Source organism: Schistocerca gregaria, chromosome 7 (genome assembly GCF_023897955.1).
Source record: "Schistocerca gregaria isolate iqSchGreg1 chromosome 7, iqSchGreg1.2, whole genome shotgun sequence".
Taxonomy (NCBI): Eukaryota; Metazoa; Arthropoda; class Insecta; order Orthoptera; family Acrididae; genus Schistocerca; species Schistocerca gregaria.
The window spans coordinates 558,249,081-558,268,873 of record NC_064926.1 but is presented as its reverse complement, the minus strand read 5'-3'; the positions used below and the strand labels follow the sequence as shown (position 1 = coordinate 558,268,873).

Here is a 19,793-nt window from a genome sequence, read left to right as displayed (position 1 = left end):
TCCTCTTTTAGAATATTGCTGCGCGGTGTGGGATCCTTACCAGGTGGGATTGACGGAGGACATCGAAAGGGTGCAAAGAAGGGCAGCTCGTTTTGTATTATCACATTATAGGGAAGAGAGTGTGGCAGATATGATACACGAGTTGGGATGGAAGTCATTAAAGCATAGACGTTTTTCGTCGCGGCGAGACCTTCTTACAAAATTTCAGTCACCAACTTTCTCTTCCGAATGCGAAAATATTTTGTTGAGGCCAACCTACATAGGTAGGAATGATCATCAAAATAAAATAAAAGAAATCAGAGCTCGAACAGAAAGGTTTAGGTGTTCGTTTATCCCGCTCGCTGTTCGGGAGTGGAATAGTAGAGAGATAGTATGATTGTGGTTCGATGAACCCTCTGCCAAGCACTTAAATGTGAATTGCAGAGTAGTCATGTAGATGTAGATGTAGATGTAGATGTATCCATCTCAACCTCTTCGCAGCCTTCCTCATTGACATGTCTAGCTCCTACAGCTCAATAAAGCAGGTCAGTACTACTCCAACACAACACATGTGTCATGCAGGGCGGCCTACTCATCAGCAAGAAAAACCGTTCTTTGCTCCTAACATGTAGGCTGCCCTGAAAGCAGGTTGATTTGGAAGGCCGATATTGTTACCACAGAACATGACTGTCATGTAGGGCAGTCTATACACCAGGGTCTGGAAAAAAAAACACTCTTTTGCCCATATCTCCACCACTGTGAGAGCTAGGAGGTTATAAACCCCACAGTGTTGATACTCATGAGGCCTGTTGTTTCCATGCCAAATTTAGTTGAAATCAATCTAGGGGTTTGGGAGGAGATCCTGAACATACACACATATGCTGTGCTTTACATATATAAATAACAGATTATTTTATGCAAGTTGTGTGTGAACAAAGGAACATTCTGTTGTAGGACCAACAGAATGAGGCAGTGCAGTTGTTAAGATACTGATCTCATATTCACAAGGATAGGGTTTGCTGTGTCTGACCAGCCTCATTTAAGCAGGTATTACACGATGGTCTGACACGACAGCCATCTAGTGGTAGAAACGGGTGAAATTACGAAAATTAGCAGACACATTATCTGAACTGCCGTCAATCCACACATGCCCACTAGGTTACCAATAATGCGTGCTTGCACAGTAGGGGCTGCTGCAGTGTTTTCTGCTTGTTATTTGCTTACTGCTTGGTGGCGAGTAGCTTATTTCAGATTTTCATGTTGAGGTTTCCTGTGTTGTTCCCCCCCCCCCCCCCCCCCCCCCCTCCCCAGTAAGTAGGTTTTTCATAAATGCAGAAAAAAAACTTTTTTACCAGTATACTGTTTGTGAAAGCATTATTTCTATTGATTACTTCATGTTCTAGAAATGAAATGGAGCAAAGAGGCATTAAGCATCTTAATTCAGGCATACAGCGAGGAAAGGCGTACATGTGGCTCGCTGTATCATAATACGATTGGTCGGCAATAATTTCTTTCTGAGCAATATGCATATAATGCCACACGGAGATTTTTGATTTGTACTGTAATGCCTTAACTTATGAAAGTTCATATTTATTTTGAATGCATCTCTTGTTTATTTCAGCATGCCTGAAAAGAAAAACAGGTAATGATAGGCAACAAAGTTCGTGCAGTTTTGCCCAGTGCAATAGACGAAGACTGAAAAAACTCTGAGCAGCCCTTATATACCGTATATTCAAAACTTGGAAAAATAACACAAGTACACCTTTAAGTATTGGTTCTTTCAAGTGCTGCAAATTGCAGTGCATACATCCACAACAACTTTTGAAATGGTGGGCTGTACTATTCTGTGGCTAAAACCCAGACTCTTAAAAGATTCCCCACTCATCAGGGAACGTAATGTTACAACCAGCCTGCAACATAACAGGGCATTTCCCAGTATTTTATCAGTGATTGAGGCTGGTGTGATCACAAAATGTATAAACATATGATTTAAATAAAATAGAAAGAAACTTCCACATGGGAAAAATATATTAAAAACAAAGATTCCAAGACTAACCAAGCGGGAAAGCGCCGGCAGACAGGCACAGTGAACAAAACACACAAACACACACACAGAATTACTAGCTTTTGCAACCGATGGTTGCTTCTTCAGGAAGGAGAGGGAAAGACGAAAGGATGTGGGTTTTAAGGGAGAGGGTAAGGAGTCATTCCAATCCCGGGAGTGGAAAGACTTTCCATCCGCACATACATAGACACAAGCAGACATATTTAAAGGCAAAGAGTAAGGGCAGAGATGTCAGTCGAGGCGGAAGTACAGAGGCAAAGAAGTTGTTGAAAGACAGGTGAGGTATGAGCGGCGGCAACTTGAAATTAGCGGAGGTTGAGGCCTGGCGGATATCGAGAAGAGAGGATATACTGAAGGGCCAGTTCCCATCTCCGGAGTTCGGATAGGTTGGTGTTGGTGGGAAGTATCCAGATAACTCGGACGGCGTAACACTGTGCCAAGATGTGCTGGCCGTGCACCAAGGCATGTTTAGCCACAGGGTGATCCTCATTACCAACAAACACTGTCTGCCTGTGTCCATTCATGCGAATGGACAGTTTGTTGCTGGTCATTCCCACATAGAAAGTGTCACAGTGCAGGCAGGTCAGTTGGTAAATCACGTGGGTGCTTTCACACGTGGCTCTCCCTTTGATCGTGTACACCTTCCGGGTTACAGGACTGGAGTAGGTGGTGGTGGGAGGGTGCATAGGACAGGTTTTACACTGGGGGCAGTTGCAAGGGTAGGAGCCAGAGGGTAGGGAAGGTGGTTTGGGGATTTCATAGGGATGAACCAAGAGGTTACGAAGGTTAGGTGGACGGCGGAGACACTCTTGGTGGAGTGGGGAGGATTTCATGAAGGATGGATCTCATTTCGGGGCAGGATTTTAGGAAGTCGTATCCCTGCTGGAGAGCCACATTCAAGGTCTGATCCAGTCCCGGGAAGTATTCTGTCACAAGTGGGGCACTTTTGGGGTTCTTCTGTGAGAGGTTCTGGGTTTGAGGGGATGAGGAAGTGGCTCTGGTTATCTGCTTCTGTACCAGGTCGGGAGGGTAGTTGCGGGATGCGAAAGCTGTTTTCAGGTTGTTGGTGTAAAGGTCCATGGATTCAGGACTGGAGCAGATTCGTTTGCCACGAAGGCCTAGGCTGTAGGGAAGGGACCGTTTGATATAGAATGGGTGGCAGCTGTCATAATGGAGGTACTGTTGCTTGTTGGTGGGTTTGATGTGGATGAATGTATGAAGCTGGCCATTGGACAGATGGAGGTCAACGTCTAGGAAAGTGGCATGGGATTTGGAGTAGAACCAGGTGAATCTGATGGAACCAAAGGAGTTGAGGTTGGAGAGGAAATTCTGGAGTTGTTCTTCAGAGTCCAGATCATGAAGATGTCATCAATAAATCTGTACCAAACTTTGGGTTGGCAGGCTTGGGTAACCAAGAAGGCTTCCTCTAAGCGACCCATAAATAGGTTGGCATTTGAAGGGGCCATCCTGGTACCCATGGCTGTTCCCTTTAATTGTTGGTGTGTCTGGCCTTCAAAAGTGAAGAAGTTGTGGGTCAGGATGAAGCTGGCCAAGGTGACGAGGAAAGAGGTTTTAGGTAGGGTGGCAGGTGATCGGCGTGAAATTTTAATATAAACATATGATTTCATTCTTTCTTTCGAGAATGTGAAATAGCCTCCCTCATGACTGTGTCACACTTGCTAAATCCGTCTTCGGTGTATAAATGTAAACTTATATGTACTTTTACCTGTTTAACCAAGTGTTGTAATACAAAACTAACTGTTGAGTCTGTAGTTCAGAACAGTAGAAACCTACAAAAGAGAATAACACTCATTTAATAAATAATGATAAAAACTATTTCTTATTGAATAGGAACATTGAGCTCACATAAATATTTTGATGAATGATGTTCCAATATGTCACATGCCACCCCTTGTGTTTTGCGTGGAAGAACGAATGACTTTACAAGATATCAGACTGTTCTGTTTGCGTTTTGTGCATTATCATCATTTAATGCACATGTGCTCCAGGTATATCCCATGTGGATGGTGTAATACACTATGTGATCAAAAGTATCCGGCCACCTGGCTGAAAATGACTTAAAAGTTCATAGTGCTCTCCATCAGTAATGCTGGAACTCAGTATGGCGTTGGCCCACCCTTAGCCTCAATGACAGCTTCCTCTCTCGCATGCATACGTTCAGTCAGGTAATGGAATGTTTCTTGGGGAATGGCAGCCCATTCTTCATGGAGTGCTGCACTGAGGAGAGGTATCAATGTCAGTCGGTGAGGCCTGGCACGAAATCGGTTCCAAAACATCCCAGTGGGGTTCTGTAGGATTCAGATCAGAACTCTGTGCAGGCCAGTCCATTACAGGGATTTTGTTGTCGTGTAACCACTCCACCACAGGCCATGCATTATAGACAGGTGCTCAATTGTGCTGAAAGATGCAATCGCCTTCCCTGAATTACTCTTCAACAGTGGGAAGCAAGAAGGTGCTTAAAACATCAATGTAGGCATGTGCTGTGATAGTGCCACACAAAATAACAAGGGCTGCAAGCTCATTCCATGAAAAATGCAAACAGACCATAACACCACTGCCTCCAAATTTTGCTGTGGGCACATGCTGGCTGATAACGTTCGCTGAGCATTCACCATACGTACACCCTGCCATTGAATCGCAACATTGTGTTCCATGATTCGTCACTCCACACAACATTTTTCCACTGTTAATCGTCCAGTGTTTATGCTCCTTAGACCAATCGTGGTGATGTTCGGCATTTACCGGTGTGATGTGTGGCTTATGAGCAGCCGCTTGACCATGAAATCCAAGTTTTCTCACCTCCTGCCTAATTGTCATAGTAATTGCAGTGGATCCTGGTGCAGTTTGGAATTTCTGTGTGATGGTCTGGATAGATGTTTGTCTATTACACATTATGATCCTCTTCAACTGTCGGCGATCTCTGTCAGTCAACAGATGAGATCGGCCTGTACACTTTTGTGCTGTACATGTCCCTTCACGTTTCTGCTTCATTATCAAATTGGAAACATTGGACCTAGGGATGTTTAGGAGTGTGGAAATCTCGCGTACAGACATATGACACAAGTGATACCCAATCATATGACCACGTTTGTAGTCCGTGAGTTCCATGGAGCACCCCATTTTGCTCTCTCAGAATGTCTAATGACTACAGAGGTCGCTGATATGGAGTACCTGGCAGTAGGTGGCAGCACAATGCACCTAATATGAAAAACGTATGTTTTTGAGGATATCCGGATACTTTTGATCACATTGTGTAGGCCTACGTGAACCAATTCGTAGTTACAGATATGCCTGCTTAGGGCACTGCTGCATAGGTGTATGGATTAGGTGCATCGTGTAATTTGGGCTTTACATTTTCCAAGGTTATCCTAAGTCATTCCGGGCAAAAGTTGGAATAGATCCTTCAGCGAGGCCGTGGATGACCATGTCTTATTCTTGTGAAAACATCCTTATACAAGAGTATTCTGTATGCCTGTATGCAGCGGTGAAAAAAAATCCCTACACAAAGATATAATTAATGTAAAGTAATGAAATTTTGGGTATATATTTGTGTAAGTGCCATATTTAAGTGTTAACATTGCAAGATCGCAGTTTAAAGTAAGAGCAAGAAAAGCCATTGGCAATGTGAAATGTTGTACTTTAATAAGCGAGCATACAAACATGCATGCACTGTGTTTGACAGGTACTGGATGTCAGTTTGTGGGATGGAGTTTGATGCTTGTTGCACTTGGTCAGTCAGTACAGAGTTTGTCACTGCTGGTTACGGATAACATTGGAGTTGTGGTCCGACGAGATCCCACACATGCTCGATTGGAGACAGATCTGGTGATCCAGCAGCCAAAGGCAACAGTTCAGCACTCTGTAGAGCACGTTGGGTTACAACAGTAGTATGTGGGTGAGCATAATCCTATTGGAAAACACCCTCTTGAATGCTGTTCATGAATGTCAGCACAACATGTCGAATTGCCAAATTGGTGTACAAATTTGGAATCAGGATGTACAGGATAACCACGAGAATGCTCCTACTGTCATACGAACTTGCACCCCAGTCCGTAACTCCAGATGTAGGTTCAGTGTGCATAGTACACAGACAGGTTGTTTACAGCTCCTCAGCTGGCTTCCTACTAACCAACACACAGCGTCACTGGCACTCACAAACAGTGGTGGTTTAGTGTCAGTGGAATACATGCTACAGGGTGACTGGCTCTGAGTTGTTCTTGAAGTACCCAGTTTGTGACAGTTTGCTGTGTCATGGTGGTATCAGCTGTTGCCCAAACTGTTGCTGCAGCTGCAGTATGATGCACCACAGCCATGTGACAAACATGATTGTCTTCCCCTCCATAGTGCCACACGACCATCCAGAACTCAGTCTTCTTGCAAGTGTACTTTCCCATAACCACCGCTGCCAGCAATTATGTACAATGACTACATTCCTGTGAAGTCTTTCTGCAGTATTGCAGAAGGAATATCCAGCTTCTAGTAGCCCTATCACATGATGTTGTTCAACCTCAGTGAGCTGTTGATAATGGTGATTCATCTTCTTAAATGCCTTCTTGACTAACATCAACTCGTGATGTCCAATCTCAAAGATAGATAATGCTCACAATCATTATTGCACATATTTAAAGCAAACCTAATTTGCATCCTCATGACTGGTGCAAAGTTTGAATAGATGTCATCTTCCAAGTGTAGAAACATGCCTACCAACTTTCATTTATCTCTCTAAACTCCTTCTTGGTGCTGTTATTTTTGTTCTGCCAGTGTATTTGAACTATTTACTTTCATGGTGTTGTGATGACAAATACTATATCATCAGATGATCGCTGGATGAATAAATAAGTAAATAAATAAATAACAACCTTCATGAAAAACCTGAGCTCTCATTTACTTTGAATTAATTCTTGATTATAGTAGACAAAGAAAGAATTGCACCCAGTTACTGAATGACGTGGCCTGAAGTGTACTGAGGAAACCAGGTTCTAAATCCCTATGTGGTGACCCCAGTTTTATGTGGCTTCCCTAAATTCCTCGAGGTGAATGCATGGAGCATCTCATCATTAAGGTTACACCCAAATAACATTCTGTTCTGTTACTCATGCCCTTGGCATTTCTGAGAGGCCAAACTTGGACCTTTTTTTCTTGAATCTGGTTTTAATTAATCATGTTACATTGATTGCTTTGGTGTTAACAGACATTCCAGGGAGAACGTTTTGTGGCAAGGGGAACAGTTCATGTACAGAAAAGGAATGTATTGGGTTACTTTCTTAATAAATTATATAGCTTCTCCCATGAATGTATAAAAGGCTAAGAGACATAAAAGAAATGACACATATTTACTTTATAAATTGTGTAGGAAAAGACAACAAATACTATCATGCAATGGATGTGTTGTGTAATATCTGCACCAAAATAGTGTGTGTTGTAATATTCTGTTCTTAAACAAATTGTGAGAATAAATTAATGAAATCCAAATTTTTAACTTTATTGGTCACATCTGCTTCAGCAAATTTACTTTCATATTACCAATTGTTTGAATGGGTAATACTGCATTCATTATTTCTAGCTAGATGGTAATTTCATTTGGTGAGAATTGTTGATGTTTCTATCTAATTGCTGCAGCATTCTTGGGTTCTTGCTATATGAACATGCTGGTATTACATTGGCAGTTCATGTATGGTAACTTTTGAAACAAAAATTCAAATTCCATGTAATAAATAGCTCTTTGATTTTATTCTGATCAAGTTACAAACTGAACCTTAGAAGAGTCTTACCTCCATTCCTTAGCAAGAACCACAAACTTGCTGCCAAAAACTTACTATAGCAATTATTGTCTGACTTGCAGTGCTCTAATACAACAACCAGTACTACTCCACAGTAATTGCAGAATGTCATCAGCCTTAGGCATTATTAGAAACAGTATTTTAATTAATTTACAATGATGAGTGGTACATATGAAATTATTTCAGCATATCATTATGCACAGTAGAAAACATAAACATAGTTCTTATTATTAGTTCATCAAATATAGATGCTTTCAGTTTCAAACATTACAACATGAGTATTTTTAACAGCTACTATTACACTACATTAATTTTGGCTGGAATTAAATTAGTCCTTGACTTAAAATTTCATGACAGATGAAAACTGTGTGCCAGACTAAGACTTGGAACTCACAACCCTTGTGTTTCGCTGGCTAATGCTCTGCCAGCTGAGCTACCCCAGCACAACTCTGTCCTCACAGCTTTACTTCCACCAGTATCTCATCTCCTACTTCAAAACTTAAAAGAAGTTCTCCTGCATAACTTGCAGGACTAGCACTCCTGACAGAAAGGATACTGCGGAGACATGGCTTAGTCACAGCCCAGGAGATGTTTCCAGAATGAGTAGTATCTTAGTTGATTGAGCACTTGCTCGTGAAAGGCAAAGGTCTCAAGTTCGAGTCTTGGTCTGACACACAGTTTTAATCTACCATGAAGTTTCATAACAAGCACACTCCACAGCAGAGTGAAAGTTCATTCTGGTCCTTCACTTGCCTGCAGTTGTAGTAGTTCCATGTGACAGTTTTTAATATTTCACACAGATTACTCTTTTTCACCCCCTGTTTAAAACTATTAATTTTTACATGGATATTTTACAAATAATTGTTGTCATCTGTTTGCAAATCTTCGAACAGGAGTTATATTAAAATAATTTATATTCTCTATTATTGCATTAAATATCATTTAACAATAACTGGTGCAAGTTGAAAGTAAAGATGTACCTATAAATGTGTGTAATGGAATTATAGCCTATTGGCTCGTATACTAGTTTCATGTATCATATACTACATTATATGAGTCTCATCTGTTATATTATGGTGTATTGCAAATATTATGTGTATCTCAGTAATATAGTTCACATTAAATTGAATCTTACATTATTATTTTTTCCAGGTTCCCCTTCAGAAAAACAGTTTTGTAATGTGGAATATTTATTTCCATATCCTCCTTTACTCAATATTCCTTCACGCAGATTAAAATCAGTGTGCCCTGACAAAACAGTAAACTTAATGGCATCTGAATATCCATCACTGATTCATCTCCACTTACGGCCACCAGCAGTTGAGGTAAGGTTCTGTACAATAACCATTGGAATGGCAGTGCAATTAGTAGCCCACATTAGTGTGTCCACAGATGTAGAATATTTTGTGACCCATTGCCTAAGTCTCCTAACCATATCCGTGCTTATATAGAAGCAACAACAAAATTAGCTTGTTACTATTTCATTATTCACAATTTTTTCCTGGCACTCGTTTAGAACTGTATATCCATATTATTGCAGCATGTTTGTACTGGCGTAGAAACTGCATGCTGTTTTGTAGTAGTGCCAAGTAGTAGCATCTCATAATAGAGGATAACACAAAAAGTCAACGACACCATGTTGGTTTTTGGTTTGTGACTATTACTGAAACTGTCAGACTGTCAGAGCATTAGCAACACTAATAATTGTGTAATACATGCACAAATAATTCCAGACCTATAGGGTTCATTGAATTCTATGAAAGCTGAATTAAATACAAAGAATGGGAGCAAGAATTTTTTGCACATATTGTGATGTTAGCTGTTTTGAATTGTCTAAAGGTTAAGTGTGCGTGGTTCGGCTTCATACATGAAGCTACCAAAGTATTGCTTAGCATAATTAAAGTTATTAGAATTAAAAATAAATGTTATGGTTTCCAGGACACCAGTGACCAATAGCCTTAACATAATGTAGACCTGTATCTGAAGTCAATGAGATGCCTGTGATAAGGGAATTCAAACTGATGGAAGATAATGATAATGATAATGATGATGATGTGATGATGATGATGATAACAACAATAATAAGCTGTGAGGACGGGGCGTGAGTTGTGCTTGGGTAGCTCAGTTGGTAGAGCACTTGCCCGGAAAAGGCAAAGGTCCCAAGTTCAAGTCTTGGTCCGGCACACAGTTTTAATCTGCCAGGAAGTTTCACATCAATGCACACTCTGCTGCAGAGTGAAAAATCTCATTCTGGGAACAATAATAATAATAGTAATAATAACAATAATAACTGTGAAGCAGGATACTGAAGCAAAACACTGAAGTGGAGATAAAGACTGGGAGTGTATTTTCTGAAAGATGGTTTTGTAAAGGTACTAGTGTGGTGGCTTATTAGAGAAATGGTTGTTAAGTTTTAACAAGAATAACCGAACAAGACACTGTTTCCCATAACTAAGACAGAATTTTATACAAATCTCAGAATCTGAAAACAGTTGCAACCATTTGCGTGCAGTGTGGTCATGTGACACACAGTGGAATAGTTCTGCAGTCTCAGCCCCAAACGCTTTTCTCAGTATAGCAAAATTTCTAGTGGATTCAGTGCTTCTTGTGTACATTCTGCAAGAAACCATCATTTGAATATCCATCAACACAACTTTCAATTATTCAAACAAAATTTGATGCATAATCCCAGAAAATTAGTTTATTAACACTTTCGCTGCGGCATCGGTGCAGGCTCAAAAGTCTCCAGTGCGGCCTGGTAATGCTCAAGTGTGGGCCGGTAATACTCTGAAATAGCAGGTACCGCCTGAGCCGGCGCTCCTAATCACACCTGAGCTACAGGCTGATGTCAAGGCCTTGTAAGATCTGTAGGATCGTGTTCTGTACTGACTTAATGATACCACTTTAGAAGCATTACTTCAAATAAGTTTCGACTGTATTGTGGTCATGTTTTAAAGTCTGTTTGCTGTCTGACACCTATAGGGGACACAGGCATCATTCAAATGTTCGTGATTTGTTGATAATGTAACAAAAAATACAGTCCAAACAACCAACAAATCCACTGCATTGAGGAAAAATTTGGATTTCAAAACACAAATTCTTAAGAAGGAAAAAAAAAGAAGGAAAAAGGAAACTGGATTCATTTGAAAGTATATTTACTTCAAATGTTCATTTTTAGGATTGACTCTGATAGAGGTCGTCAATTTAGTAGCATGTTTGCTCCTGGTATGAGAGAATTAGCCGTCTACATTTATCGTAGATGTCCAGGGGAGGCCCGGATGTGTAGAAATTAGTAAGCGAAACACACCCCATCACTTCAATTACAGCGCTATTAAAACAAATTTAGCACGACAAATTCGTTTGTACAAGGCTGAAGTGAACGCTTTACAACGCAATGTATTGTCTAAATAACAATCTCCCCTCCAAAGAATCATTGATTCATCTATTGATAAATCTCTTCCCGGGTAATACAATTGAGACATTCTTGTGTTAAAATAATCCAATATAGGTTGTATCTTATATAAATGATCGTATGGTTTCGGGTTTCCTGGGAGTGGATTTTTTGCGAAATGCAGAGAGCGTAATATGATCAAATGCCAGTCTCTGCTTATACTCATCGCTATTCCTCTATTCCCAAACAGCAGTCCTTTCTTTCAGGAGTCTTGTAATCGTGGATATTTAACGTTACCCACATGTAATGAAACACCCAGGAAAACTAGTAATTCACCTAAACTTAGAGGTTTTAATTTACAGATCCTAGATCTCTCTTTTGTATTTTCGCTCAGCAATATGTTGACTGTGTTATCGTTCATTTCATCAACTGCAAGTTGCAACAAGTCGTCTGTTACCGATAATCTAAAGAAACCCATAGGAGAATTGCCAGCAGGATGAATTTGCGAAACTTCTTCCTTCGTAAATGGGTGATACTGCATAATATGTGGTACTTTATGCCAGGACTCGTCTGGATTATCTCCGTGTGACAGGTCGGGCTCTTTTTCATCATCGATTTCCACACAATCATCTTGCTCCATATCGTCAGATTCGGAACTGTCACGAAACAGATTCAAAAGCTGTGTTTCCATGCTATCATCACTCTGCAATTCTTCTGCAGCCTCTAAATGACAATCTCCGTGGTATGCCTTGTTCTCTCTACACAGCAAATCACTGTCAGCTATTACACTAAGTAACTGTTCCTCTGTCAATTTAACACTTTTCCTGCTCCTTTTTACATTGGAAGGTCCAGGTGTCGGTTCATTATCCGCCATTACGGACACTGACCACACAAAACAAACATTTACAAGCTTTGATGCTAGCTTAGAGGCTGCAACTAGACTGAGTAATCAGACAGTGAGCGCGGACGCTTACAGGCATCAGCCGCACTGGCTCGTGGCCTGTTGTGATGCTTATAAGCGTCATCCGCAGCGAAAGTGTTAAACAGTCATCTTAGAATTGGGAGGGTGGGAAAAGGGAGAGTACATGTAATAACATTACAATGCAGTGTGGAATAGAACTGTAACTAAAAATGTTCAAAGCTATTTCTGGCTACAAAATGACAAAATATTCAAAGATTTTCACTGAATTACAAACACATTGGATAGTTCAACATTAGAGGAAAAATTTGATTAAATCACTAAAGTGCAAACTATGAAAATAAGTATAATCCAGTTAAGACAGTATTTATGGAAAGGAAAAGATTGCTGCTCACTCATGCTTCAGCTGAATTATTTCTGTGTGTGTGCACTAAAAGAAATGTTTTACTGTTTCCTAATATTTCATTTTATGTCGAAATATAATTTTATCAAAAGTAATTTAATTGCAGATTTTACCTACTGTATGTCCAACCAAAGAGAGAAAAACTACAGGTTTGGGGTGGGGAGGGGGAGGTATAGGGAGAGGGGGAGAGGGGGGGGGAGGAGGAGGAGGAGGAGGAGGAGGAGGAGAAGGATTGAATGTCTGAAGCACTTTTGTATGTTTTCACAGATAAACTATGAATCACCATGATGTAAGACAGTAATCATTTCTTAGATGGCTCAAAATTTAACTAGTGCTGCAAATTCTGTCTCTGGTTTGCACGTAAGAACTCCTCTTCAGCCTTAGCTTTTACACATAAAAGTTTTACCAAACAGTTCTGCTAGGTGGTAATAGCATTGTTTCCTTACTGGTGCCCACTTGTGGTTGAATTGTGGGGTGGTGGGCATTAATTGCCCCTCCCCTAACTTCTATGTAGCCTAAAGAATGGAACATCAGTTTTCCACTTATAATGTTTTATCTAAATGGAACAGGCACTGAAGCAGCTTTGATGTCCATGATGTTGTAGTGTGTGCAGCATGTTCAGCAACTTGATCAAGTTTGCATTAGCTACAGTTTGGTAGTGGTAATTAATATATGTAGTCGGCTGAATACGTACCATAATAATATAGGACACTGCACCATAACTGTAAAACAATGGGTGTATAGTGTGACAACATTCTTTTGCCCCTCAGCCCTCAGTAAGATAGAAAATGATTCTTATTAGACTGCAGAGGAAGGTTGAGTTTGTATGTGCACTTGGATCATCTACAGGGATAGATAATGGAATACTACTTTGGATGGTAGGATTTTGGATAGAATATCCTTCATGATGATGCAATGATAGATAGTCACAGCAGTATTGAAACATGTTGAGTTTTTCAGTCACTATTAGAAGAACTGATGAATATAACTGATAATCTTATGGCCCTATGCAACAAAGACCATACTGAATAATATTGGAAAATAGAATAATGACATTGTGAACATCATAGTTGCAGAAGACAGTAAAGATAGCAAAGTATTCTGATACTTAGGATGCAAGTATACACATAAAATTTCCAGGGTAAAGTACCCTTCAGAACCTCATTGGTACAAGAGAAGAAGGCTCTTATCATTATAGAAATTTACTGAATTCCATTTTATGTCATTTAAATGTTGGCAATAAGGGCCTCTCAGGAGAATATTGCCATCAGGATAAATTAAACTGGCATTCTATAAATGAGCGTGTGGAATGTTAGATCCATTAATTGGACAGGAAGATTAAAAAAAATCTAAAAAGGGAAATGTTGCTTCTCACCATATAGTGGAGATGGTGCATAGCAAACAGTTACAACAAAAACACTAGGCCAGACTGCGAGTAACTGTGCATGGTGGGAGAAGAAATCTGGTTTGTTCAAGTTATGGAGGAGGCTGGGGAGGGAGAGGGAGGGATAGCAGGATAGGGGTACGGCACAGTAAAGTGCTGCTTGTGGCAGCATACAGGCAGGGATGAGGAGTGGAGAGGATAGAGCAGCCAGGAGGTGGGTGGAGGGTAGGTTGAGCTGGTGGGGAGGGGGGAGGGGAAAAGGAGAGAAGTAAAAGGACTGTGTGAGGTTATTGGTGGAATAGAAGGCTGTGTAGTGCTGGAGTGGATGAAGAACATTTACTAACAATGGCTGAGGCCAGGGGGGTTATGGGAATGTAGGAGGATTCCCACTTGCACAATTCAGGAAAGCTGGTGGCTAATTAAGGGACACAAAAATTTAATAGTGATGTGAGACTGGAATTTGGTAGTAGGAGGATGGAGATCAGAAAAAAATAGTAGGTGAATATGAATGAGGGAAAGGACTGAAAGAGAAAGCCAACTGCTAGAATTTTGCCCAGAGCATAATGTAGTCATTGCTAACATGTGGCTTAAGAACTGTAAAAGAAGGTTGTACATGTGCAAGAGACCTGGAGACACCAGAAGGTTTCAGGTTGATTATGTAATGTTAAGACAGAGATTTCGGAATCAGATTTTGAATTATAAGACATTTCCAGTGACAGATGTGATCTCTGACCAGAATTTGTAGATTAAAACTGAAGAAATTGCAAAAAGATAGTGAATTAAGGAAATGGTACCTAGATAATTTGAAAGAACCATAGGTTGTTGAGAGTTTCAAAGGGAGAATTAGGCAACAATTGACAAGAAGAGGGGAAAGAAATACAGTAAAAGATAAATGGATAGCTTTGAGAGATGAAATAGTGAAGACAGCAAAGGTTCAGATATGTAAAAAAAGACAAGTCCTAATAGAAATCCATTAATAACACAAGAGATATTAAATTTAATTGATGGAAGGAGAAAATATAAAAATACAGTAAATCAAGCAGGTGAAAGGGAATACAAACAACTAAAAAAATTAGAGTGACAGGAAGTGAAAAATGGCTAAACAGGAATGGCTAGAGCTGAAATGTAAAGAATTATAAGTATATATCACTAGGGGAAAGATAAATACCATCTACAAGAAAATTAAACAGGTGTTTCGAGAAAAGAGAAGCAACTTTATGAATATCAAGAATTCAGATAGAAAACCAGTGCTAAACAAAGAAGGGAAATCTGAAAGGTGGAAGGAGTACATAGAGAGTCTATACAAGGGAGATGTACTTGAGAGTAGTATTATAGAAATGGAAGAGGATGTAGATGAAGATGAGATGAGAGATAGGATACTGCGAGTAGAATTTGACAGATCATTGAACAACATGTGTTGAAACAAGGCTCTGAGAGTAGGCAACATTCCATCAGAATGACTGATAACCGTGAGTGAACCAGCCATGACAAAACTGTTCCATCTGGTGTGCAAGATGTATGAGACAGGGCAAAATACCCTCAGACTTGAAGAAGAATATAATAATTCCAATTGCAAAGAAAACAAATGCTGATAGGTGTGAATATAACCAAATTGGCACTTTAATAAGTCATGGTTGGTTGACTGGTTGAACGATACAGGAGAAGAAAATTAGCACATTAATCATTAATCAACTGTTACCTTTTCTATCGTGTTATCACTGGGCATTATGGTATGAGTTTTTCTTTTGTCTCCTCCAGATGGCCACTTAACATTTGATCTTGTTGTTTCTCTCCTTTATTGTACTTTTAATGTTGCAAAAAATATTGTAGAAGCAAAATTTATAACTTCTTTGGGATGGTGCCAGTGATTTATTATCTCTTGAGTGCAAGATGTGAAGTATTTCAATATATCAAGCACATTAATAAGTAAATGGGATAAAGTGTAAAGAATTTAAGAGTATGAGGAAACTCCAGGAAGTAACAGTGACTTGGCTTCAGTAATTTGAAGAAACATATTTTATTAACAGAAAATATGTCATCAAATTTAAGGTTACAGAGGAGATTCGATCATCCGAGCCTCAGTTACATGGATTTGTGGTTATCCAGATTGCCAACTGTGAGCAAATATTTTTGTAGTCTTATCTGTGGTGCAAGGAAATGTCATGCTGGCAAAACATGCCCCACACCCCACACGATCTCTGCCCCATGCATTTCATTATTGTTTGAAAACAAAGATTCCAAGACTTATCAAGCAATGTCTCTTGTGTCTGTGTATGTGCGAATGGATATGTGTGTGTGTGCGAGTGTACACCTGTCCTTTTTTCCCCCCTAAGGGAAGTCTTTCTGCTCCCGGGGTTGGAATGACTCCTTACCCTCTCCCTTAAAACCCACATCCTTTCGTCTTTCCCTCTCCTTCCCTCTTTCCTGAAGAAGCAACCATTGGTTGCGAAAGCTAGAAATTCTGTGTGTGTGTTTTATTTATTGTGCCTATCTACCGGCGCTTTCCCGCTTGGTAAGTCTTGGAATCTTTGTTTTTAATATATTTTTCCCATGTGGAAGTTTCTTTATATTTATTTACATCATAATTACTGTTTGAGTTAGACAGTACATATTTCATCATTGTGTCTATCCTTCTCATTCCATACACTAAATCTTCCCTGACCCATGGTTCTGGATGACTTTCCCAAAATCTACACCTTTCCTTAGACCTCTCCAGTCTTTTTCCTTCACCCCTCTAACTTCCCCTTCAGTCCTTCTGCCTAAAGAAGGAGCCACCAGCTCCAAAAGCTTGCCACTTACAACCATCTTCTATTTGTGTGTTCTGCTGCCTCTTGGTGAGTAGATTTTTTATCTACCCAATCAAATAATTTTGTCATTATTTTGTTATGTTACAGTTGCCAGTCATTATGCCACTGCAAAGTGTCGTGTCTGTGCTTAAAAATGTCAAAATACCGAAAGCAAAAGCATGGTGTTATTGATTAATTGATTCATTAAAAAAATGGAGAAACTAGTCATAAGTTAGCCGATATGCATTGTGTAAGTACTTCTACTATAATCAGTCCTGAAAACTTGAAAGTGAAGACAGGAGTGGAACATCAAAGAGTGGTGAAGAAACTGAAAAGTGAACTTTTGGAAGAAGCTTTGTATTGTTGGTTTTTACAGATATGATCACTGCGCAACCAATATCTGGTCCTTTGCTCTGTGAAAAGACATTACAGTTAAATAAAAAATAGATGGTGGTGAATCATTTTTGCATGTAGCATTTGGCTGTATAGATTTGAATCTCATCATGGAATTTGTGAGTGGGAAATACAAGTTGAAAAAATGTCAGTTGAAAAAATGTCAGTTGATGTAAATGCAGCAATTTTTTTAGTGGTGGTTTAAAAAAATAACTAGATGATAACTATGACCTGGACTTTCTTTACAATGCTGGTGATACTGGATGAAATTGGAAATAATTACCATCAAAATCTCTTTTTTCTCAGCAAAAGAGTTCAGCTCCAGCATATAAAACTAGTAAAGAGCAAGTAACAATATCAGTTTATGCAATTCTACCAGGATCCATAAAACGCCTTTGCTGCTCATTGGAAAATCAAAAAATGCCAGATTCTTCTAAAAGATCAATGTCCCATTAAATAATAAAAGCCAGAAAAGAGCAAGGGTGAACTCTGAAAATTCATTGATTGGTATAGCAACATTTTTAACACTGAAGAAAAATAAAAGTGGATAATGTGCCAACCCATTCTTTAGTTGAACTGTTAGAGGGAGAGAATGGAATGTTTCCAGTAAAACTTTTTATCTCCTAATGCGACATCCATGCTACTACCAGTGTATCAAAGTGATATTGAAACATTTAAACTACTTTACAAAAAACAACTTTTATGCAGATTGTTATCTGTTGAGGAGTTGTTTTCTCATTGTTCAAGGAGATGAATTTAAAAGGATTGTTGTTACGTGGCAGTAGATTTGACTGAAAGGAAGACTCTGAACAGAGCTTGGAATAGAACACTAAAAAAGAAGTAAAAAAAATTTAGTAACTGAACGGATGCTACAAATGTAATGCCAATGATATGAAAGAGCGGATCTCTTATGATAGTAATGATCAGTGTTTTCAGGTCATCTCAGATCATGAAATTGTTGAAAATATATTGCAGGGAAAAAAAAAAATCAAGAAATGCAAGATGATGTTACAGAAGATATTTAGATGCAGAAAATAATGTAGGATCAACTCATGCAGAAGCATTTCAAGACCTGAAAACAGTTTTCAAATGGCTTGAAAAAGGGAGTTTGATCATGAGTTTATTACAGTTAAAACGAATTCATGATGTAGCAGCAATGAAGAGAAGAAATTGTTTACATCAAATGGCAATTACCAAATATTTTAAACAAAATTAAACTGCAGTGATTTTCCTATGTGACTTTTGTGAGGTATTTCATGAATAATGTTGCATTATTTTAATTTTAAGAAAATATGGACATAAATACTAAAATGTGTCTAATCTCTTAATTCCACCTCCAAGGAAAGCAGTTGCTGACAAGTGTGAAAATTACCAAACTCTCAGTTTAATAAGTCATGGTTGCAAAATACTAACATGAATTCTTTACAGAAGAATGGAAAAACTGGTAGAATCCGACCTCAGGGAAGATCAGTCTGGATTCAGAGAAATGTAGGAACACAAGAGGAAATTCTGACCCTACAACTTATCTTAGAAGATAGGTCAAGGAAACGTAATCTTATGCTTATGGCATTTGTAGACTTAGAGAAAGATTTTGACAATGTTGACTGAAGTACACTCTTTGAAATTGTGAAGGTAGCAGGCGTAAAATACAGGGAGCGAAAGGCTGTTTACAACTTGTACCGAAACCAGACTGCAGTAATATGAGTCAAAGGGCATGAAAGGGAAGCAGTGATTGAGAAGGGAGTGAGACAGGGTTGTAGCCTATCCCTGATGTTCAATTTATGTATTGAACAAGCAGTAAAGGAGATCAAAGAAAATTTGAAATAGAAATTAAAATTCAAGGAAAAGAAATATAAACTTTGAGGTTTGCAGATGACATTGTAATTGTCAGAGACAGCAAAGGACGTGAAAGAGCAGTTGAATGTAATGGACATTGCCTTGTAAGGGGATAAAAGATGGACATCAATAAAAGCCAAACGAGGATAATGGAATGTAGTTGACTTAAATCAGACAATGCTATGGGAATCTAGATTAGGAAACAAGATGTTTAAAGTAATAGGTGAGTTTTGCTATGTGTGCAGCAAAATAATGGCCAAGGTAGAGAGGATATAGAATGTAGATTGGCAATGGCAAGAAATGCGTTTCTGATGAAGAGAAATTTGTTAACATCAAATGTAGATTTAAGTTTTAGGAAGTCTTTTCTGAAAGTATTGGTACGGAGTGTAGCCGCATATGGAAGTGAAACATGGATAGTAAAAAGTTTATACAAAAAGAGAATAGAAGCATTTAAAATGTGGTCCTACAGAAGAATGTTGAAGATTAGATGGGTAGGTCATGTAACTAATGAGGAGTTACAGAATAGAATTGATGAGACAAGAAGTTTGTGTTACAGCTAGACCAAAAGAAGGGATCGCTTGATAGGACACATTCTGAGACGTCAGGTGATCACTAATTTAGTACTGGAGGAAAGTGTGTGTGTTGGGGGGGGGGGGGGGGATTGTAGAGGGAAACCAATAGATGAATACAGAAATCAGATTCAGAAGGATGAAGGTTGGAGTATTTATTCAGAGGTGAAGAGGCTCACACGGGATACAGTAGCATGGAGAGCTGCATCAGACCAGTATTCAGACTAATGGTCACAAAAACAACAACAATATTTTAAGAAACATTGA

At 39.2% G+C, this 19,793-nt stretch overlaps 1 protein-coding gene across 3 annotated transcripts in view; it reads left to right on the top strand.

Annotated features, from left to right (window-relative positions):
* The window catches only part of LOC126281738 (uncharacterized), a 174,030-nt gene that overhangs the window by 83,166 nt on the left and 71,071 nt on the right, over positions 1-19,793 (top strand). For all 3 annotated transcript variants that reach the window (XM_049980923.1, XM_049980924.1, XM_049980926.1), the window contains exon 6: positions 8,998-9,170. In XM_049980923.1, the coding sequence (XP_049836880.1) occupies positions 8,998-9,170 (173 nt within the window). The remainder of the gene's footprint in view (positions 1-8,997; positions 9,171-19,793) is intronic.